The 23,327-nt window shown below is 37.4% G+C and overlaps 6 protein-coding genes across 9 annotated transcripts in view; 3 read left to right on the top strand and 3 right to left on the bottom strand.

Moving 5' to 3' along the window:
• Window positions 1–2,476, bottom strand: part of LOC116167623 (dynein heavy chain 2, axonemal-like) — a 28,677-nt gene extending 26,201 nt beyond the window's left edge. For both annotated transcript variants that reach the window (XM_031483040.1, XM_031483041.1), the window contains exons 1-4: window positions 2,368–2,476; window positions 1,889–2,314; window positions 1,548–1,826; window positions 1,037–1,497 (exon numbers count right to left, since the gene is read on the bottom strand). In XM_031483040.1, the coding sequence (XP_031338900.1) occupies window positions 1,037–1,497; window positions 1,548–1,826; window positions 1,889–2,314; window positions 2,368–2,467 (1,266 nt within the window). In that variant the 5' untranslated portion in view covers window positions 2,468–2,476. The remainder of the gene's footprint in view (window positions 1–1,036; window positions 1,498–1,547; window positions 1,827–1,888; window positions 2,315–2,367) is intronic.
• On the top strand, window positions 2,309–4,435 carry LOC116167629 (peripherin-2). Its single transcript, XM_031483048.1, has 5 exons — window positions 2,309–2,821; window positions 2,878–3,171; window positions 3,218–3,464; window positions 3,511–3,660; window positions 3,710–4,435. Exons 1-5 carry the CDS (start codon window positions 2,532–2,534, stop codon window positions 3,932–3,934), a joined length of 1,206 nt encoding a protein of 401 aa, XP_031338908.1. The 5' UTR covers window positions 2,309–2,531; the 3' UTR covers window positions 3,935–4,435.
• A 1,304-nt stretch (window positions 4,436–5,739) lies between these two features.
• LOC116167626 (serine/threonine-protein phosphatase 2A 65 kDa regulatory subunit A alpha isoform) lies at window positions 5,740–11,393 on the bottom strand. The gene is made up of 7 exons (XM_031483046.1): window positions 11,293–11,393; window positions 11,112–11,244; window positions 10,651–11,028; window positions 10,405–10,599; window positions 7,261–7,366; window positions 6,206–7,210; window positions 5,740–6,159 (listed from the first exon to the last, which is right to left on the bottom strand). Exons 2-7 carry the CDS (start codon window positions 11,193–11,195, stop codon window positions 6,149–6,151), a joined length of 1,779 nt encoding a protein of 592 aa, XP_031338906.1. The 5' UTR covers window positions 11,196–11,244; window positions 11,293–11,393; the 3' UTR covers window positions 5,740–6,148.
• Window positions 11,394–11,629: 236 nt separating this feature from the next.
• LOC116167632 (zinc finger Ran-binding domain-containing protein 2) lies at window positions 11,630–13,013 on the top strand. The gene is made up of 2 exons (XM_031483053.1): window positions 11,630–11,745; window positions 11,801–13,013. Exon 2 carries the CDS (start codon window positions 11,808–11,810, stop codon window positions 12,450–12,452), a length of 645 nt encoding a protein of 214 aa, XP_031338913.1. The 5' UTR covers window positions 11,630–11,745; window positions 11,801–11,807; the 3' UTR covers window positions 12,453–13,013.
• Window positions 13,014–14,862: 1,849 nt separating this feature from the next.
• The window catches only part of LOC116167630 (vegetative cell wall protein gp1-like), a 31,586-nt gene continuing 23,121 nt past the window's right edge, over window positions 14,863–23,327 (top strand). The window contains exons 1-3 of the mRNA XM_031483051.1: window positions 14,863–14,980; window positions 22,190–22,471; window positions 22,524–22,782. Coding sequence (XP_031338911.1) covers window positions 22,232–22,471; window positions 22,524–22,782 — 499 coding nt within the window. The 5' untranslated portion in view covers window positions 14,863–14,980; window positions 22,190–22,231. The remainder of the gene's footprint in view (window positions 14,981–22,189; window positions 22,472–22,523; window positions 22,783–23,327) is intronic.
• Window positions 18,270–20,141, bottom strand: LOC116167633. Of its 3 annotated transcripts, none has more exons than XR_004144585.1 (10): window positions 19,812–20,141; window positions 19,734–19,765; window positions 19,672–19,682; window positions 19,449–19,625; window positions 19,246–19,402; window positions 18,912–19,194; window positions 18,833–18,864; window positions 18,741–18,781; window positions 18,514–18,684; window positions 18,270–18,467 (listed from the first exon to the last, which is right to left on the bottom strand). XR_004144585.1 is itself a non-coding variant. In XM_031483054.1 (5 exons), exons 1-5 carry the CDS (start codon window positions 18,933–18,935, stop codon window positions 18,316–18,318), a joined length of 420 nt encoding a protein of 139 aa, XP_031338914.1. In that variant the 5' UTR covers window positions 18,936–19,177; the 3' UTR covers window positions 18,270–18,315. The 3 variants fall into 3 exon arrangements, 1 of the variants encoding a protein (XP_031338914.1); XR_004144586.1 differs by having other exon boundaries at window positions 19,816–19,835; XM_031483054.1 differs by lacking the exons at window positions 19,246–19,402; window positions 19,449–19,625; window positions 19,672–19,682; window positions 19,734–19,765; window positions 19,812–20,141 and having other exon boundaries at window positions 18,912–19,177.

Consider the following 23,327-nt stretch of genomic DNA (forward strand, 5'->3'; position numbering starts at 1 on the left):
ACAAATATGAAAGACAGCGTTGCACATGTGCAATCCATTTTTGACGTGCTACTTCAACTTCAGTTTATAAGAAGAGTTTCATTTCAATGCTTTTCTAAATAAGAAAGTTGGAACTGCGCATGCGCAAACCTAAATTTTGAAACTGGCATTAGCTTTTCCTTTATTCCAAGTGGCTATATGTATCAAATTTCATTTAAATGCTTCCATAAATAAAAAAGTTGGCACTGCGCATGCGCAAAACCAAATTTTGAAACTTGCGTTACATTTGCTTTTATTCCAAGTGGCTATTTATCAAATTTTATTTAAATCCCTCCATAAATAAGAAAGTTGGCACTGCGCATGCGCAAAACCAAATTTTGAAATTGGCGTTAAATTTGCTTTTATTCCAAGTGGCTATGTATCAAATTTCATTTAAATACTTTTATAATTAAAAAAGTTTGCAATTCGGTTTATAAATGGTCGAGATGCGAAAAGGGCACTGTGAATTTTGAATCGATTCGACTCAAATTTTGGCATTGCGTATTATATGGCTAAAGCTATGCCCATATTGAATTTCATGCAATTCAGTTCATAACTAACGGAGATGTAAAAGCGATCGGACATTTCTCAACAAAGTTATCGTTCACACGGACAGATAGAGGGACAGACAGACAAAGGAACAGACGGACAGACTAACAGGCAGACGACAGATAGCAATGCAAATTTATAAATGATCTCTAGGATCGTTAATAAATGGCAAAAATGTAAAATGATAGAACATGTAAAAAACGGTTTTTTATTTTTTTTACAATAACTTTTTTTGTAAGCGGTACAGAAAAAATTCCTTCCTTGGTGCAAGCCTCGACACCATAACGAACCAAATAGCGAAAAAAGTAGAACAATAGCTCTTAAGTTAAAGAACTAGTAGCGTCGCAAAACGAGCGGACGGACAAAGTGGCCACAATAGCGCATTTTTTTTTATTGTGAAAATGCGCTAAAAAGGAATCGGTCAATATGCATCAGTGTGATAATATAGGTACTCGTGAGACGCACTTACTGCAGTATAAATTCTAGTGTACTCCACGCAGCAGTCAATGCAAGTTTGAAACATAATTATCGCAGCTCTGCTATGTTTCTCCTTAAATACAACGTCCAGGTTGGTAAATTTCTTACACTGAAGTATAATTTGGTTACTTAACGCCCTACACAGAGCGGTGATCTTTCGTCTGGAATTGTAAAAGGGACTCTGCTCCCAGATGAACCGAAACAGATTTAGAATTTCCACTAAGTTCCGAGGTATTTCAGCAGGCGATTGCTTTTCCATCAAATCGGCGCATGGCTGCGTGATCACTTGTAAGTACTCTATATTTGATTTCGCCTCTCGCAAACTGTGATGTATGTCTTCGATTAAAATCATGAATTGAGTCACGTGAGTCGATTGGACGTAACTCAAAATATCGCACACGTGCATTAAATTTGGATTTTTCATCTGGTAACTCAATCCCGAGAGATTCTCGTCTACAATCAGATTGTGGTAAAGTTTTCGTAGGGGAGGGAGAGGCGCTTACGTCTGTAGACCCAGAATTCGTACTCGTCTATCGGACAAAGTAGATCTTGTGGAGTGTTTTGGTCTTGGTCCTGCAGACAGACTCGTATTTGACGCGTCCAGTAAACCACAACGCCTTCCAATCTCTTGATTAACTCTTTATCTTTGCTCGCTTGCACGACGGAGACGTTAACGCATTCTTGGGGAATATAGATAACGGTAAGGCCGTAGAGACGATGATGAAGGTCCGTTACAGTCTGCAGAAAATTGTATGTCGCGGTGCAGATATCGTTTTTGACACCTAAATTGAAGTTCAGGAAGTTTTTAAAATAAGTTTTTCCGCGAGCTTCCTAAAAAGGATACTGTCGGGCCAAGTGGTAACACTAAAAAGTATAGGAGCGTATATGCTTTCCAAAATATTTAAGATTGTCCCTTCGACATCGCGGTGTGCATTTCCAAACATTATACAGTCGTGAATAGTAGAAAGCTCAAATTTTTCGTTTGGCCCTCTAATAAAATACATCAAATCTACAATGCAACATGTAGGAAAAGTTTTGGACACGATTAATGTATCGTGATCAAAATAAACGACTAAAATCGGGATAGTTAAGTCGGTAAAAAACTCTTGAATAGCTTTTTCGGTGTCTTCCGTCCAGTCGCTTTCTCTCAAATCGTACAACATCGTTAAATCTTTTACTATACGCACCAACTTCGCCATTACTTCTTCCGCATATTCTGCTGTGATCACTTCTTCCGCCTCAACGGGCGTGGTGACCTCCACAACTTTTTCTGTAAATTAACTCACACATTATTCGGTGTTAATCACCTCACCGTCCATTTACCTTCCTCATCCTCGTCAGAGAACAGAGAATCTTTTTCCTCTCGCTCCGGTTGTACCTCAATTTGTGTATCAGCCTCAACTTTTCCTCCTTTTTCGTCCATTTTGCAAAATGTTTGATCGATAACTTTTGTTTGATAGCTTTACGCAAACGCGATTTATAGACACATGCAACTTTTGTCAAACATAATGGCAATTGGTGTTGTTAAACTGTCACAGCGAGAGAGGTACATATGCGCGCTGGCGTTTGTCGCTCTAACTAGTCTCCAGACTTTGCTAGGTCTAATAGCAACCTGGTGGTCCAGCTACATCTGCGTACGAATATCGCCAACGTTGTACTCGGAAAAAATCGAAGTAAATTTTGTGTTCGCGATCATTGCCATTTTCGGTACCCATATCATCTTTCACGGACTATTTGGCCTTAAGATTTGTTACAAATGCTACAAGCAATCGCTCAAGTTTGTAGTGCAAATTACTCGTATCTGATTGGCAATGTACATCGGCGGTGTTGTAGGAAAAGTACAAGGCGCTTTGTATTCCTCTGGTCACTTGTGGGATGCAACGTTCTGGTTAACGTGTTAATTGTGGCAAGTATGGGGAGAAGAATATCACGACATATAATACACGTGGTAACCCGCGCCTTGGAGTACGGGATGATGCAGTACCTCAAAGACTCTTTCTGGAAACGCACCATTGACGAACTTCAAGTGAAAATGCAATGCTGCGGTGTTTACGACTACAAGGATTGGTACCAACTCTCCTGGATCGAAGAACAACAAATTCACCTGGAGCATCAATTGGTCAAGGAGTAGGTATTCCCTAAGGACGAACAGTCATTTACGAGATCAATGCAGATTACGACTGTCACCCTCCAAGATTTTGCTTCCCGTCGTACCGTGGAGCTGCTGTAATATTGAATACCCACTGCAGTGTTTCCACGATCCTTTCCAACAAATGGAATCTTCGTACCTGTGGAAAGAAGAACCGACAATCGTCGAAAACTCGCTGTATACAAAGGGCTGTCTGACGACGCTTACCAAACCCATAGAGGAGGGCATCACTGGGTTCATTACCATAACCGTCCTGATATTCATTTTAATGGTGTACGATTTCAGGAAACCAGTTTGCTTCAATCTTTATATTTCAGATCGCCACGATCCTCCTATCCAGAATAGTCTACACATCCTGTCGGAACGCCGAACTTCTACACCGCCCGACCGGAATTGCGCCCGGTTGGATCTTCGGTAGGGGCGATTTCGGATGGAACAGAGGACCAACCCTAGATGACATGATGGAGGTTATACAATATGCGAAAGATTATGTAATTTACTTCTCTTTCTTTTCAGGGCGTGAACGTAGAGAACTCGTCTGTCAGCAAGTCAAGGGACGGTAGTAAATCTTCCGCGAAAAGATCCTACCTTTCAAAAATGGACAAATTTTCGGATTTCTCCAAAATGTTTAACAAGCAACAGATCAATAAGATACGAGGAAAAAAGAAGCGTAACCAGAAACCGAAGAGTGACGAAGAACGACCTGTATCAAGTGGTACAGAGGAAGCCTTACTGTTATGACATTTTTGAAATTAACAATTTGTACAATAGCCTCAAAAATGTTAATTATTAGTCGTATAGTGAGTACATATATTGTAGGAAGAAAGTTTCCTTTTTCCCAACTTGCAACTGTTCCCACATAATCGGCCCGATTCAACATTGCAAAACCATTACCAAAAATAAGCTATAACTGAATGTTAAGAATAAAAGATAAACACGAGGATAAACGTGGCTATAAACATGGTAAATTGCAAATCTCTTCGCTGTGCGTGTTTTTATTTTAAATTACTACGTGCTCAGCATCCGCCGTACCTTTACAGTAAAATTAGCTTAAGAACAGACGTAGACCATAGTACTTGAGCGCTTTTTGGGGTTAGGTAACATTAATAAACATTGATATTTTTTCTACAATAAAGTTAAAACGACCAGTGCAATCGAAATAAAATACGTGTAGTCTGGGCGAAGTATACAAAAATATAAAAAAAACCTAAAAAAACATTCCGTTTCGTGGTTGTATTTCAAAAAGTCAAGTTGTTTTCGTTTTTTACATTATATAATTAATAATATATTTTATTTATATTAATATCAATATCAAAATCTCTCATTATATTTTATATTATTGAGTTCAACTTTTCTTTGCAATAAATATAATAATTTAAAATTACCACTTGCGCATTTCTGTTTTTCTATTGAAAATTCAGAATTTTCGCTTAGTATTCATAAAAATAACAAAATAGCTAAATAACATAAAAAAAAATCCGTTACTGTATTTCACAAATTTTTATTTTTAATTTTTTTGGTTAATTAAATTACTAGCAGAGCTGGGCAGTATTCGATTTTGTAAATACTTTTTAGTATTCAAATCCTTTAAAGTATTCAAATACTTTGTAATTAAATACTTTTATGGAAGCAGTATTTGTATTTGTAACTCAAATACTTTCACAAATATTTAGTATTCGAATACTTCGCAAAGTATTTGGATACTTCCTTCCTTTTTTTTACCAAAAATCTACTACACCAAAACTTCTCGGGAAAACACTTTTTCTTATTAATTTTGGTGCGTAGAATCCAAAACAATTCGTACTTTTTCGATCAGACTTCTCAATCAAAAGTTATAGACTAAAAACCAATTTCGAAAGAAAATTCAAAGGGCTGTAACTTTTGATCTAGTAGCCCAATCTTGGAACTGTCTACAGGTCGCATATTCTAAAAGAAAATGTTTTTTTCCGGTCGATCTGAGACAATCTTTTTTGGGGCCTCAAAAAAGGCAGTGTACAACCTTCCTTTTTTACCAAAAATCGACTACACCAAAATTTCTCGGGAAAACACTTTTTCTTATTAATTTTGGAGCGTAGAATCCAAAACGATTCGTACTTTTTCGATTAGACTTCTCAATCAAAAGTTATGGACTAAAAACCAATTTCGAAAGAAAATTCAAAGGGCTGTAACTTTTGATCTCGGATCTTGGAACTGTTTGAAATTATGGACTCTCGATCGATCTCGATCTCAGACAATTTTTTTTTCCGGCCTTAAAAAAAGTCATAGTATTTTCTCACATTAATAAACTTTGTTGTTAGAATGTGAATAACCTTATTATTTAAAATAAAAGTAGTCACCGATATACCATGATTAATAGGTGGTATTGTCGATGGTAAAATAACGTAATAGAACAGAATTAAACCTCAAGAGTAATACCAAACAGTGCTGAATAATAAAAAGAAAATGAAAGCAATATTAAATGAAAAATGTTTATTAGCGAAAATGATATATAAAACCTCGTGTAAATCATCAAATTTGGCACAAACGAGACATAAATAATGATCAACTTATATTAGATAAATTTATTTTAAAACTTTTAATAATAAAAACTTTATAATTATTGGTATAAAAACTAAAAATTGGCTTCCAGGTTGTCAGTAATAAGTCAACGATAACACATGAAATTACATTCGAGTTTTTTCATTCCCGTATATTGAAAGTCACCGCCATTCAAATATGGGAACGAAGAAGTTCAGCAATAAATATCAAAATAATGTACAGTCGCTTGTTATCAATATTTTGTTTAATACTATAGCATCTAAAGAACACTATTTTACATATCTTTAAATAATATTTTTGTAGCACAACAGACATATGTACTTAAATCATAAAGCCTAGGAGATTATGTAATTTTTAATGACTCATTCGTGAGATTCTGATAGGTTCTTAAAATACTTCAACGTTGTTGTACGGCACTCAACCTAGGGCTGAAAGTTTACGGTTAGTAAACTTCACTTACAGAAGACAACTTACCAGTAATTCCCGCAATTGCTTCCGACGCGGAATATTTGACATCGACATCTCCATCCACATTGAGTTTATCCAGCACGGGTTTGACTTGAGGTTGAATAATGGCCTGATCGAGTTGTGGCGCGATTTTCTGAAGCGTTTTTGCAACATTAAATCGTACGTTAGCGACTTTATCGTTTGCCATACTAAGAACGGTCGGTAATAATAACCGGGTGGTGATATCGCTGCCGCAAGCCTCTGCCAGAACGTTTATACAAAACAAACACGTCATCCGATACAAATAATTTTGATCTCTGGCCATCGCCAGTACTTTCGGAATTATCGTATTCTCCGCCCACTCGGCACCGAACTGGTCGACCAGCTTGCGCAAATTCAAAGTCGCCGCCTCGCGTATCGCAAAAACGTGATCCATTAGCCAGGTCATGCAGAGTGCGTTTAGTTTCTCGTCGAAAAACTCCTGACCCAACTGGCCGGCTAGTAAAGGCATATATTCGATAATCGCCGACCTCACGCGCCACTTGGAATCTTCGGCGAGCTCAACGATCGCCGGCAATAGTGACTGTGACAGTTGCTGTATGCCGATTACTTCGTTAACGCAGTCCAAGTTCGAAATGATATTCAATCGTACTTCCGGACATTCGTCTTTTAACTGAGACAGAAAGAGTGGCAGGAGGTGCTCAATTGTGTTGTGACGACCCAAAATCGGGCTCAGACCCATTATTACGGAAGCCAGCGCAGATTTGACGTGTTGATTCGGATCCGAGACTAGCTCTTTTACACACGGTAGAATATTATTCATAATTATGTTCTCCTGGTGCGGCTTGTCCAAATTTTGACAGAAGTCTTTAACCTTGTTGGCAGCGGCCGCACGAACCTCCGCCTCTGTGTCCTTCAGTAGACTTTGAAATGCAGGCACTAGGTCGGTTCGCGTTATTTCCGGACCCACGGCTTTTTGTAGTTCTGTAAATTTGTCCGCGACCATATAACGCACGCGCCACGACGTGTCACCTGGAAATTTGGCTGTAAACGCATTGGGGCCTTTAATTTCAGACACTTACCTGCACACTGTCGCAGTGTGGGCATTACAAGTTTCTCTACGTCTTCTTGAGGTAGGAGTGTTGCGATATTTACACAAGCTTCGACTGCTAGCAGTCTGACGGAATCCTACAATTGACAAGAATAGAGTTTGTACGTCTATGGGACAGTTTTGAATGTGTGATTTCACTATGTATAAGCACCGTTAAATTTATATTTTGTTATACTAATGGCAGCAAACTTTTACACGATTTTGCGGTAGTTGTTTGTTTGATTATTTAAATTTCAAATTTGTTTAATGCACCTTAACTGAGATACCATCACTTTTTTGCAAATACTGTGTTCCAATTGGTGGGGTGTTACTATACTAATACTACAAATAGCACAATTTCTTGGGTCACTTCTCGGGTCACTTTCAAAACTTTTTTATAGTGAGTTTGAAGTTCAGAAAAAGACTTGCGTCTCCTGACAAACGTCACTGTCCAAAATTGAATTTCATAATTTGTAACCTTTTTTAATTGTATCAGTTGGTATTATAAAAGTGATTTCGTTTTTTTTTTTGTTATTTCAGCAGATACAAAAAAATAAAAACCAAATTCTCATTGCGTTTCAAAGAAATTATCATCACTTTATTTTTTTATATGGCACGTCAAAAAGTACATACTGTATTGAGTAGCATTTTTTATTACAAATACGATGTACTTACGGCAGGCAAACAAAGAAAATCTAAAAATGGGAAACCGTTGGTTTCAACAAAATGGTGCACCCACACACAACACCCTAATCATGCAAAAATACCTATCGCACAAACTTCCTGGAATGTGGAAAATTAAAATCAGTTAGCACTGTGTAATTTAATGGTACAGTAGAACTCCAACTATCCGTGCTCCACAGGACCGGACAACGCACGGATTTTTAATTAAAAAGCCCAGATAATAAAATATTTCAGTTTTGCAATTTTGAGAACAAACACCCACACGTGTAGCATAAGAACTCGTCTTTAGCACGCAAATAAATCTTTCACATTCAGCATACCCTGCGGCGGTCTCTTTCGCAGTGTAAAGTTTCAACTGAGTTGAGGGCCACAAGCGCTCGAGGGAATGCTATATACGATACTTTTTGTAGTTCGATAGTCTGTTAGAGCAACTAAAAAAAGTGGTAACAATTTTGAATCAAAAAAATTTGTTTGATTGTAGGACCAAGATACCTTGATATGTCAGATTGTGATGGTATAATAATGTAGCGAATATTCCAGAAGTCCCTATAGACATCAGGGAACTATGAAAGATTACTCATCTGCGATAAAAAACGAAGGCGATAACTTGAATATTCGAGAATATTTCGGGAGCCTGCATGAAAGAGGGGATTTTACTATACAGGATGTAAAATGTGCAGGGATTTCAATATGATTTCCTTATATCGAAATATTTTCTCCAGTAATTAATTTAGATCAGTTAAAAATAGGTTTCTTGTAGATTGAAAAATTCTGCGTCTGTTTAATTCGGGAAATGGGAAAAATAGATAAATTAGAATTTAGTATTTGCCTAAAAATCTAATTTTCGTTTTAATAATTTGGGGGGCGAGTGATTTTCACTAAAATTCATATCATCAAGGTCAGCATTTTAAGGAAACTAAAAAAGGTTAAGAACTGCTGGTCTAATTGGTGATTTTGCAGAAAACTACACATGCACAGTGCAGGATAAAATCCAAAGTTTTGATTGGAGCGTAGATAGAAATATCATAAGATTCAGTTTTAAAACGTAATTTCAAAGAATCTTCTGTCACAAGCAACCATTTGTAATATATTACAAACAAGGATACATTTTGTGCCGATAAAGTGCATTATTTAAAACCAAAATAGCTTAGTAAATGGTTTAACAACTTTTCTTATGGCCGTTTGCACCAATAAATTTAAGCGGAGCTTAGCTTAAAATCCATGGCAACCATTGTCTCAATAATTGTTGCAATGGATTTTAAGCTACGCTTAAGCTAAGCTCCGCTTAAATTTGTCGGTGCAAACGGCCATTAGTAACATTTTATTATATCATGAACAAAAGTACAATTTACCTGAAAAGAAAATAGTTTTTGTTTTACTGTCAAGGCTGACTTGATTTTTAAAAACTCAAAATATTCTTAAAATTTTCTTCATACCAAGGAAGGCTTATTTCCAGTCTTAAAATAAAAATCAAAAATGTTTAGTTCATCCTCTTGTAACATCAATCCAGGGACACACTGTATGTAAGGTTTTAAATGGAGAAGCGGTTGGAGATGGGGACATATTTAAACATGCTGAAATAACTTGATTTCAAAAGAAGGAAATTTGTTAAAAAGGAGGGGGCGGGGGGACTCGTTTTATGTACTCCTTAGTGTATTGAGTTTTATGTTAATTTTTTAAATAATATTTTACAGGGAAAATTTTTGTTCCTTTTAAATTCCTTTTATATTTTTTTGTGCTTTTTTTCATTTCCACGTGCTTTTAAGCAGTTTTTTCGAAATACTGCACTTCAATTAAGACATCAGTATTCGCAAATCCTAAATTTCAATAAAAGTGAGTAGATCACATTTGCCTTATGCTTTAATCTAATACTAACATCAGAGCATTTATTATTTGAGCAAATTCGCGCGTTGTTCTACCAGCAGTCTTTCACCTAGCTAGATAAATGAAGTCTGTAGTGTATTGTATCAAAAATGCAGAAAAATCTCAGAATTATAGATATATTGACAAACACGAAGCATAAACATAGCATTTGATAAACAAATAGACATTGCGACACTTGCAAGTGCAGACAAACTGCAAAAGTCAAGCACGCGTAATTGGCGTTGGGCAAAAAAATCGATTATAATCAAACAAAAATCGATAATCAGGTTTGATTAATCGTTTAAATTAATCGATTATTAAATTGATTATCAATTATTTAAATTTATAAGCGCCCAGTGCTCGTGTTGCCGCCGCTTCCATAAAAATATACACACATTGCTGCAGGTGTACGTTGAAAATGCAGTGAGCTCGCAAATTAGTGTCGCAAATATTCACACACATCACTAAACATTAGATTTAATTAAAATTTTAGAACACGATTTTGCCATTAGCACAATGAGTAACAGTTTGCATAAGAAATAAAATTCATAGTTTTAAATCACACAACATGCATGACTATTACACCTACCTGTTCATCCTGTGCTAAATTAACAAACATGGGAATTAAGTCAGATTTAAGGTACTCTAACTCAACAACTTGCGCTAGTTCCCCCAACTTTGCGGCAGCCGCCCTACGTACCATCGGGGTGTCATCCTGACAAAGTGCACGGAAATGAGATCTTAAATCGGCCTTCATAGCCGGAGACACTCGTGGATAACACACCTGGAACGCACGTCAGTTAGATTTTTCACTAAACGTCCGGAAGAAACTTACAGCGAATAACCCACACGTCGAGGTACGTGCGGTGAACCAATCGCCGGCCGACAATCGCTGTACCAGCGGCACGAAGTGCTGTTCGAGATCGGCAGGCGTGTGCTGCTGAGCGACGGCACGAAGCGATTCGACCGCCTTGTCTCGAACGACCGTCTCCTCGACGGTCGCGAGACTCTCCAAAGGCGGCAGCAGACAGTAGGCATGTTCGGGCCCGCCCACAAGCGTCGTAAAATTTCCTAGCTGTTCCGCTAAAGCTAAAAGTACTTCATCCTCATCGTATATTGTTTCCGTAAGAAACGGTATGAGTTCGGACCGTGTTCGTTCGACCCCCAGTGCCAGGGCAATCGTCGAAAGTTTCTTAATCGAATTCAGACGCAACTGAAATGAGTCGATTTTAATTAGACATGTGATGTCATTAATGCGAATTGGTTATGAATGTGCGGTAAATGGGGCGAACTCACCTGTACATCTTCATTTTTTAATTCATCGATTAATACTGCAATCGGATACAAAGAATCATCGCCCGCTGAATCGCTGGCTGCCATTGTAGAGCCGAATTCTCTTAGCGCTACTATCGTCAGGTTTACGCTAATTCTATATCCACTTAGAATAAAAATGTGTGGTACGTTTCGAATTGCTCACCCGCGGCACAATTTCCTTTCTTTTTACACAATTTTTATAAAACTTAAAAATTTACAAAGCTTTTGTCAGGTCCACAAAACGACTATTTTTTAGAAATCGTAGTGATGGCGCCACAGTATACAGATGAGTTTGTTGGCAATGTTAGGCGCCAAATTTAAATTCAACACCTTTACATCCAAAGGTGTGCATTTAAAAGCTTTCGACAACTTAATTAACCCCCGAAAACCTACTCCTCATACTATTAAGAGTAAATGAAATGTAATGTGATCTGAAAACACCCGATTAAGTTCATTAATTTTTGAGCATGATATAAATGTACCTATTGCGCAAGTGTCATCCACGATCGACATTACCTAACCTAGCTTTTTAAGAAAATTTTGACATGTCGGCTTCTTCGTTTATGAATGTTTTGACAGCGAAATAAATTTATTTATCGATTTTATAATAATTCTTGTAAACGATATAAATAAACAATTTCCGTTCGTACCTAAAGATTTTGTTTTTGTAGAAAGTTGATGGCAGAGGCCGAACTAACCCCACCGCCTCCACCTAACATCAGCGGAACCCTCAAGATATCGGAGGGCGATTGGACTTGCGAGGACTGCGGAAATGTAAACTTCGCCCGCCGTAACGCGTGCAACAGATGCAGTAAAGAACGAGTGCCGCCCGCCGTTTCGAAGAGGAAAAAATTGGGCCAGGAAATTGGAAAGGCGGCGGCCGAAAAGAGTCGCGGACTATTCAGCGCGGACGACTGGCAGTGTAATAAGTGCGGAAATGTAAATTGGGCGCGTCGTCAGCAGTGCAACGTGTGTAACGCGCCGAAATTTGGCGAGGTCGAGGAGCGAACGGGATTGGGAGGAGGATATAACGACCGTGGTGTTGTAGAGTATAAGGAACGAAATGACTCGGACGACGAGTACGACGAATTCGGTAGGCGGAAGAAGAGAAAAAGTAAAAGTGAACGTTCAAGTAGCGACGAGGCCGAAAGGGAGGTGGAAACGAAAAAGAAAAAGGTAGTCGAAGCGGCGGAGGACGAAGATGAAGAAGAGGACGACGGTGATTTGTCCAAGTACGATTTAAGCGATTGGGGCGTGGAACCCGACGTAAAGTCGACTAGAAGAAAGTCCAGATCACGTTCTCGTTCACCCATTACCAAGTAATTCTAAAAAGTGCCTCCGTTAGGCAAATTTTTCACGACAAACTTAGAAATTAAGTATTTTACTGTGTTTATGATATTTCATTTCATTCGATTTCGATTTACATGTTTATCAAATTGTAGCTAGTGTTTATATATCAATTTTATTGCAAAGTGTTAAGAGGCTGTAGGCTGATTTTAAGGTTCTTGCTTTCTTACGTAAACAAAAAGTCATTAATTTTAATGTAGTAAGTAAATTCGCGTTATTTTTTTTTATATGAATATTTTAATTTTCGATTCTCGGCCTCCTTTGGATTGTTCGTCCAATACTATGTATACTACATAATATAATGTTGATTGTAGCTAGTCAAAGGACTTGATTTACAGGCAAAAGATTTAAAAATGGTGCAATCTTCGCTTGCACGTTTTAATTTTTTATAAATATTATTTGATTGTGCCAGAGGATTGGTCAATTCTTTTGACTTTGATTAATGAATGAACAAAACTTTAGGAGTAGTAAGCTTTTTAAATTAAAATTTATTTTAACTGCCGTATGAACCAAGTATACAAAAATGTTTAATTTGAACTTAACTTTTTCCACGTGATAAATATTATTAGGCTCAAATTCAGTTTAGCTCACTATAACTGGTGCTTTAATATTTTAAAACAAAATAAATTTCTCTTCAAAAATCGATCACATTAAAACAAAACCAAAGCGTAATACATTTTGAGCGAAGGTACGATATGAATTAAATCGCAATATGACTTAAAGTAGACATTAATTTTAAGTCGATGTATGATCCATAATCTAAAATCCGTAATGCTCCTCAAAAAAAGTAGCAAACTCGCTTGATTTTAGTTAGTTTATCTCGTTTGGACAGGCTAAATTTCATATACAGGTGTTATTTCAAAATGTAGTGATCTCGATGAACTAAAAAGCGACGGTGGCGCCATTTAAGACCCTGGGGATATCTCGATGAACTAAAAAGCGACGGTGGCGCCTTTTAAGACCCTGGGGAAATCTCGAACTGAAAAGCGACGGTGGCGCCCTCTCGAACTATAAAGCGACGGTGGCGCCCTTTAAGACCCTGGGGAAATCTCGAACTATAAAGCGACGGTGGCGCCATTTAAGACCCTGGGGAAATCTCGATGAAATAAAAAGCGACGGTGGCGCCCTTTAAGACCCTGGGGAAATCTCGATGAACTAAAAAGCGACGGTGGCGCCATTTAAGATCCTGGGGAACTCGATGAACTAAAAAGCGACGGTGGCGCCATTTAAGATCCTGGGGAACTCGATGAACTAAAAAGCGACGGTGGCGCCATTTAAGACCCTGGGGAAATCTCGATGAACTAAAAAGCGACGGTGGCGCCCTTTAAGACCCTAGGGAAATCTCGAACTAAAAAGCGACGGTGACGCCCTTTAAGATACTGGGGAAATCTCGATGAACTAAAAAGCGATGGTGGCGCCCTTTAAGACGCTGGGGAAATCTCGATGAACTAAAAAGCCACGGTGTCGCCATTTAAGACCCTGGGGAAATCTCGATGAACACACATTCTTCATTTTTACAACTGAGAAACAATAGCGACCTTTACCTATCCTTAAAAGCACTGTGTAAGTGTTGTACCCATTTTCAAAGCTATCGGACGTTTCTAAACAAAGTTCTTAGGAACATGGACAGACAGACACCGATATAAAATTATAAACGATCTTGAGGATCGTTATTAATTCATACTCGTACCTACTAGATATATAAGCATAATAAATAATATTTACATAAAAGTCAGGGAAATGAGGTGAGAGAGATTACTGTCCAGAAAATATTGAAGTATGGGGCCGAGTTAAGTAATGCCATTTTAGTTATGTTGTAGGTACTTTTGATTAGGTATAATATGCGACTGAGGCATGGCAGCACAAAACGCACCCACTGCTGATATTCCATATTTTGAACTTATCATTGTTATGTCGTTTTTCCTTCGTTTATTTCTTTCGAAGGCATACGAATTTGTTAGTGCCAAGAAGTGAAAGAAACTTTAATGGTCAGGGATTTCTTCATTCATGCTTTCGAATGTTGATTTTGAACGCTTAGACAGACAAAACAATGTAGCGTTATTTATGTGGATTGCCAAGAGAGGATACTCGGTCCTTTAACACAACAGTCCCTGACACTGATCATTAGGCATGGTAGTCCCTATGGACATACCTGATGACTGTATGTATTTCTCATCTATCTCTCAATGCCCAACCTTCCCCCTTTATAAAAATCTCAATTACGAAGCGCTAATCGACCTTGCAGTCTTGAATAGTAAGTATATCACGAGAAGGTTGTAAATCACGTTTTATGGCCGATTGTACTAATATTGCACTTGGTTAAAATTAACGTGACAAAATTACACGTATTTCGTCGACGCTGGAAAGCTAGCGTCCCGATGCCAAATCTAAAATTAAAAGTCGATCACAGGAAGGGGTAACTTGGACCGTTTCATTTATGTGGTTTGCAGTTTGGGTGCCTAAATGTGCAGTGCAAGTTCGTAATTTCTCTCATTGGATTACAGGTAACTCTTTGATTTCCTTTCACACCGTCCGATTTTTGCCCAAAACAAGTGGGACCGATCGCAAAAAAAAAGTATCGTGTGCGAAATGCGACAGTGCCGGTCATTCGATCTTTTATTACCTCTACAGTTATATAAATATGTTCTCGTCATACATGAGTCAATGACGAGAATAAAAGCAAAAAATCGCCGTCCATGAGTTTGAAGAGCTAAAAAAAATTCGTTGCACGAGATATTTTTAAAGTACACCTACAGGCCAACGTACCCGTGCAAGTAGGTTATTGAGAAGTTAAGGGTTTCCAACCATTGGGAAGCTATTTTTACTATAATTAACGTAAATAATAGACACTTACAGGTGCAAATTGTTCGGTATGCAAATTTTTAAAGAAAACATATACTAAAAATTTCTTAGCACAAAAAGTACACGACCGCTATCATCAGCTTGCTGCGAGAAACGTTTTAGTAAATATTGTCTGGTCACCCTCCCACGTTGGCATAAGTGGAAACGAAAGAGCTGATCGGGCTGCAAAAGAATCCCTAAACATGGACCTGACTACTGAGCAAATGCAGCTACATTGACCTGCAGAACTGCCTAAGAGAGTCAATCATCAGTAAGTGGCAAAATGCTTGGAGCTTTTCCAACACCAAGCTATCCGAAATTCAGCCTACAATAATGACCACTAATCTACCCTCAATGAATAGGAAGCATACAGTCATAATTCAAAGGTCACACAAGGAAAACCCATGGATATCTTTTTGAAAATCAAGACCCTTCATATTGTGAATGCAACGAGCCTTTGTCCGTGAACCACTTCCTCTCACAGTGTCCACTGCAATTGGAAATCCGACGCAAATACCATATTGTAATGGACCTTAAAAAAGACCTCTCATTACCGAAAAGTATTAAAAACGTACTAAACGTATTCCAATACATTCATATACCTAGTCTAATTAAACTAAACCATTCGCATTACTCTTTTTTTTTGTAAAAAATTAGAAAAATCCAAATTTGCATTTAATTACCATCACAAATGTAATAGTATCTATCCAAAAAGGGCATTTTAAACCTATGGCGAGAAGTTGTATGACACACGTATCTTACATTGTGCAAAGCTGAGCTATAATATTCATGGTGCAAACACTACAAACCGACCGAGCTATAATTTTACGGCAGTTTATTGTTTTGGTTCACGTTTCTGTATTGTGGTCTTCGGATTGTTTATAAGAGCAAGCAAATTCGATCAAATCAAAAGTGCAGAAACAAAGCAGACTTGCACTTGGATAAGTCAATCCTCTCAATATGGCTTTCTTGAACTCTTTCAAACAAACAATAATCATCCATAATTCCAATTCATCATCACATAAGAAGGGGTCCTTCTTTGCGAAGTATAAAAACTATTTCAGCGATCAAAATGCAACATGAAAACTAAATAAAATTCGGCAATCAACGGAAAATGCTTAGAGCAGTTGCAACAGAAATAAATTATTTCTGGTTTGTAATGTGCTAAACTAAACTATTTTTAGGAGGCATTAGTTTAAATATACATAGTTGGATTAATTCAAGTCTGTTTAGTTTTAAGAAGCAAATGGAAGAAGGAAGTAGTTACAATTGGTGAAAACGTGCTTTTCATCGCCAATGTTATGCGTTTATGTACTCACACACAATCATTAGCGATTTTTGTTATTCAATTTTTTCTAAAAATTTTAACATTCGTATTCAAAACTGCTATAAACTCAGCGCAGATGTCCTTATTATACACATATAAGGCTCATACGTATATGCTTATACAGGGTGGCACAACGAAAACGAAAACAGACCGAAAAACTCGTAAAGAAATAGTTTTTGGGAAAAACGCAAAAATAGAGAAGACATCTTTTACTTGAAAATTTACACCTCTAGCGTCAACCCCCTTAAGCAGAGCTACATGCCTACAGTTTATTTTTTTAGTTCGAGCGACTATTTTGGACAATTCACTTGACTGTAGGGCTCAGGTAACTACAACAAAACTATATAGGTACCATAAGTATATCTGGTTCACTGAAATAAAATCGTATCAGTATTTTATCATCAGTAGGTACCTAAAACCCCGCCTAAAACCGAGTTAAAAATCAAGACAAAACATTACCATCTGACATATCACATTATTCATCAGTTGCTCCTTGCTCATATTCATAATGGAGATAGCTGTAGCACGTTTTGAGGGTTATGTGACTAATATTTCTTACTAACGTGTCCATTCAGGTCAAAGTTAAAATATCCATTTGAATTATTTCATTTCTCATTTGACACCCGGTATCCTTCAAAGGACTCTTCAAATTTGAAAACTAAACGATAGGCGTCTAGGAAATGAAGAGTCCTTTCCAATGATGGGTCACTCGACCGTTGAATTTAAAATAATTCAAGGGGAGGAAGGGGGTGACGCCAGAGGTGTACATTTTTAAGTAAAAGATGTCTCCCGTCCAACCAAAATCGACCGGTTTTTGCGTTTTTTCCAAAAACTATTTCCTTGCGAGTTATTCAGTATGTTTCGTTTTCGTTGTGCCACCCTGTAAATGATGTGATTTTGAAAGACACGCCATACTGAACAAAAAGAGGGCCTATGCAGTTATTACAGATTGGTATGCCGTAGATACGTCATTTTATAATATATAAATATAATTCGCGATCAATGCCAAAAATCTATTTCCATTCTGTTGGCGCTAAAAACGGAATTTTGTATAGATGCTGTTGACCCATTTTAATATCGTAGACGTTCAGTTATTCCCATAATTTTTGCGCGATTTCCAAGAAAATTGTTTGGATTGCCCCAAATTAAAGCGGGTTCAGCTCTGTTTCGTAGGTATACTGTAAAGACGGTTCGCTTAAATGAAATTTTTATTGGCAGCTCATATTTGAACGCATAAACAAATAATGTGCGTAAAAAAAAGTTTGGCTTCAATACAAATGACTTAAAGGTATTGCAGGTATTTCAATTAAATTAATGGAAGATTTGGCCTCGCGACTCATTAATTGTATTCTCCCGGAAAAAATCAAATATAAAGTGTTGAGATCCTTTTCGGTATATCCCCCGTTTTTTAGTACGCTGAACAGTTGTCCATCCTTACTTGAATGAATTGAATTGATGATGGCGCCTTGACATCGCTCTAGAAAATTCGCTACAATACGAGGAGTGGTTGGAAAAATTAAAATAGTGCACGTCTGCAAAAGAAAATGACCCCACTTACAATGTAACCTGATAGAAATACTTCCATTTGAGTGTAATATACATGTAAAATGATTAACTACAAAACAAACATGTGCTTAAAATTTAATGGTCCTAATTTTTACAACAAATTTTTCAAAAAGCTGCTTCAGTACTAGACATCGGAGACTCGCAACATACGGACTCGATACAAGAGTATCCATTCGGACATTTTTGGGTGTCATCGCAAACATACGTTAATCTTCCTCCAGCTGACAGAGGTCTTCCGACGCACGGATTTTTTCGACCTGAAAAATTCGGATACAAACCTTGCGTAAACTTATTCACACCAACATTCTCCATCAACGCCGTATTGATTAAGCGGAAAGCTTCTATTGTATAGGAAACAGAACAATTGTTCGGGACATCCGAACATTTCGCAAGTGTCATAGTAAATACATTCCCAGCAAGGTCCTCCGTGATGTACCCATAATCCCCCATCACAACTATTTCCTGGACAAGGACCTTTTGTGAATACCTCTTATAAGTTAATAATCGGCAACGTTTGGCTTTATGCTTACCAATACTAGTAGCAGGAGGAAAAGTTGAAGATTCTGCGCGTCTAAAAAAAAGAATGCCTCCAATTACTAAATAACCTCATGCAAATACTTACATTTCAGCGCAATACACGGTTAAAATAGTTAACTGGAACAGATACATTTTGAATTTGTAGATTAAATCCCCAAACTTACGATTATTGAAAGCTTCATGTTCATGATTCGTAGCGGCAATGTCGTAAACACATCTCACTTTGTTGCAATCGCTCTAAATATGATATACGCAGAGAACAGGGAGGTGGTATGATAAGAAGACCTTTCATATTATATGTTCTTTATCTACTTATTACAAAACGTTCTTCAGTAATGTTGTCAACTCAAAGAAAAGACCAACTGAAGAAGTAGGTATACCATTTTACCGAATCAAGACAGTAGGTATTACAGAAATAAATCAAGACGAATTTGATTTGATAAATACCTTAAAAAACAAATTATTATTATTAAGAGATATAAGATTCAACTTAAGTACATATTTTTTCACAAAGCTTGAGTACTCGTCTGAAGTGACTCGCAACATACGGATTCAGAACAAATGTATCCAGTCGGACAATGATGGGCACAACTGCAAACTGAGGTTAACTGATTCGCATTTAACAGAGGTGTTTCCGTGCAGGGATTCTTACGGCCTGTAAAACTCAAGTAACACTCTATGACACATGCATCTACGCTTACATTCACCAAGCACTGCGTATTGATCCATCGGAAAGCTTTGATTGTACTGAAAGCAAAAATCTTGCGGATCATCACATCCGAACATTACACAAGTGTCAGGGAAGACACACGCCAAGCACGGTTCATCTACATCAACCCATATTCCGCCCCAACAGTCTACCTCTGGACAAGGATTCGCTAAAGATCACCTTAATTGTATGATAGCTGTGGTAGTCATACTCACTTGTAGTAGTCCTGAAAAAAATCTTAATCAATTAAACACATTTTGGGCAATGGAGTAGTTACATTTCACCAGAAGACCTTGCCCAAATGATTATCTAGAAAAAAAACTGTCATTTCGTTAGAAAAGAAAGTTCAACTTACGAACAGTAACAACTTCATGGTTTTCGACACTTGTATAGCTCTGTTGTAATTGGACACATCGCACCTTGTTTTTCACTGTAATCTTCTTTAATTAGCACAATAAACAGTTGCGAAATAGCGAGATAAATTACTAGCTATTTACATAAGTCAGGAAAATGGCGAGGAGATATTGAGATCAAACTCCTTCGTTGCCGAGTAGTTTCATTTTCCTAGTCATTTTACTGGCGAGTTTTGTACTAAAAAAATATTCTTCTTCAAATCGTCTTTTTTAGCCGATATCCGGAAAAATGGCATAGTTGTTTGGTGTAAGCCATCATAAACCTGATTGGCTGATTCCAGTACTGTACATGAATATTCATTCCCCCACAGTACGGGAAAATATCTTCTTGTGAACAGAGCTGGGCAGTATTCGATTTTGTAAATACTTTTTAGTATTCAAATCCTTTAAAGTATTCAAATACTTTGTAATTAAATACTTTTATGGAAGCAGTATTTGTATTTGTAACTCAAATACTTTCACAAATATTTAGTATTCGAATACTTCGCAAGGTATTTGAATACTTAACCTTCCTTTTTTTTACCAAAAATCGACTACTCCAAAATTTCTCGGGAAAACACTTTTTCCTATTAATTTTGGTGCGTAGAATCCAAAACAATTCGTACTTTTTCGATCAGACTTCTCAATCAAAAGTTATAGACTAGAAACCAATGTCGAAAAAAAATTCAATGGGCTGTAACTTTTGAACTAGTAGCCCAATCTTGGAACTGTTTGAAATTATGGATTTTACAGGCCACATTCTATAAGAAAATTTTTTTCCGGGTCGATCTGAGATGATTTTTTTTTCGGGGCTCAAAAAAAGGCAGTGTACAACCTTCCTTTTTTACAAAAAATCGACTGCACCAAAATTTCTCGGGAAAACACTTTTTCTTATTAATTTTGGTGCGTAGAATCCAAAACAATTCGTACTTTTTCGATCGAACTTCTCAATCAAAAGTTATGGACTAGAAACCAATTTCGAAAGAAAATTCAAAGGGCTGTAACTTTTGAACTAGTAGCCCAATCTTGGAACTGTTTGAAATTATGGATTTTACAGGCCACATTCTATAAGAAAATTTTTTTTCCGGGTCGATCTGAGAGAATTTTTTCTTCGGGTCTCAAAAAAGGCAGTGTACAACCTTCCTTTTTTTACCAAAAATCGACTGCACCCAAATTTCTCGGGAAAACACTTTTTCTTATTAATTTTGTTTGGTGCGTAGAATCCAAAACAATTCGTTTTTTTCGATTAGACCTCTCAATATAAAGTTATGGACAAAAAACAAATTTTTAAGGGATTTGAGTGACAAGTATTCGAATACTTTTCAAAGTAAGTTAATGAAATACTTTTCAAGGTATTCGAATACCTTTGATAGTATTCGAATACATTCTAAAGTATTTGAATACTTATTTTTTAAAGTACCTATTCGAATACTTTTCAATGTATCTGTATCTAGTATTCGCTTGTGCTGGACGTAAAAGTATTTAGTATTCAAATACCTTGGTTTGTGTAAACTATTTACTATTTAGTATTCAAATACTTTTTGAAAGTATTCTGCCCAGCTCTGCTTGTGAAGCACAAAAAGTAAAAACAAACAGTTATACATGCAAATGAATGGTTGCACATTGAATTACTCAATGTGGAATTACTTCACAATTAACTCTTCATTTCGAGAAAATGGTTGTATTCAAATTAATCGCCCATTTTATGAAGTAACGTGCCACTTGAACTTTCTCTCGACTCTTGACTTTTTAAATTAGACATTTCAAAGCCAAGTTTAATGTGTGGGTGATACATGCGCTATAAATAGCGAAACAGGTCGATTTTTGGCCACAGTGTCGAGTGATCGATCACTTCAACAGGAAGATGTGTCAATTAGGAGGAGCGCATTTTCAATTGTAGAGGATATTTCGTTCGACCGAATCAGTCATCGATAAAGAAATATTGGCGAGTTACGTGGAATGTTTGGCTGGCTTTGATCTGTTTTTCAAAATAAAGTTGGCGACAGTTCATGCAAGAGCTCATGTCATTTCCAAATAAACGTTGTGGTCTTAGATTGAACTCTTCCCCACAAGAATTGAAAATTTAGATTTTAAAAGTCAAATCGATCACTCTTCGCTTGGCACCTGGCATATGCCGTCACAATTAAAAATTATCTAAAAGCATTCACACATATATTTCTTGAAAAAAAGATATAAAACATGTGAAACAACACTCAAGAATATGTTAACATACTGTATTACTTATAGAGTCGTTTTACTCTATGATCGTATGTAAGGAATTAGTGTATTACCACCACCGCGATTAAAATTAGATGATTAGTTAATGAAGATTTTGTTTTAGATGGTACCATGACTCAGACAACTTAAAGGGCGCAACTAAGAAATGTCTGGACAAGGGCCGGGCGGTCGTGGAGGTGGGTGGTCACCTTTACACTTTCGCCCTCCATCGCCTTACGGTCCATCTCCGCCACCAAGATTTGGTAGTCCGGGGATGCCAATGTTCGCCACGCGTCACCCTCACATGCCGGCACCACGGCCTCGTTGGCCCTCGCCATTACCGCACGGAGCGTCACCCCCACCAATACCACCCAGCCCCAGACCCTTCAGAATGCCAATGCACCCTGTAAGTAAAAGTAAACCACCTTCGCACAAAACGGCCATTGAACAAATTCCAGCCATCCCCAGCTCCCACAAGGTGCAGCACGCCGGACTACTTCCGCGGCATTTCTCCGTATATACAGAACGACATCGGCCCACCGGTACGCGAATACGACATCGTGGGTATACCACTAGAACCTCCGCCCTTGCCGAAGAACTACGAGCCGGAAGAAGAAGAAACCGGCCCTTCAACAGCGGAAATCATAGCCAACCAATCTCAAGATTACATAGATGAAAAGTTAGCCGAGTACCAAGCCACCATATATTTACTGCAAGGTAAGTAATTGTGATTCATCATAAATTGACTACGTTCCCATTCAGCGGCGCGATCAAAATAGTAATCACATCCAAAAATAAACCTCGTGATAATGTCACTATTAACCAGGTTTTCTAAATTTAAAAATATCCCTCTCCACTCTCATCTGCTCAAGTGGGAGTAGTGATGCGGTTTGCCAATTATAATTCCCGATAAATTTCCAAGTGAATTATTTAATAATCAGGGGCGTATAAATAATAGTTTTGGCATGGTCAGGCAGAGAGGTCATTGTTCGAAATGGTACACAATTTATGTTGCAAGCAGGTTTCTGACATTGTATGGGAATAGGCGGGAAGTTAATGCCGTATTTTTGAATATCAAATTAAAAATTTTGTTGAAAAGGGAATCTATCCGACGTTTTTAACCAAAATATCTTTATTGCCTACTTAATTGCGCCTTTTTCATTTGAAACTCCGAAACCGAAAACCAAAAACAGATAATCCTACGGTTTAGGAATAAACTAATGGGTAAATAAATTTCCAAACAATAATTATTTACATAAAAG

This window comes from Photinus pyralis, unplaced genomic scaffold, assembly GCF_008802855.1.
Source record: "Photinus pyralis isolate 1611_PpyrPB1 unplaced genomic scaffold, Ppyr1.3 Ppyr1.4_LG4, whole genome shotgun sequence".
Lineage (NCBI taxonomy): Eukaryota > Metazoa > Arthropoda > Insecta > Coleoptera > Lampyridae > Photinus > Photinus pyralis.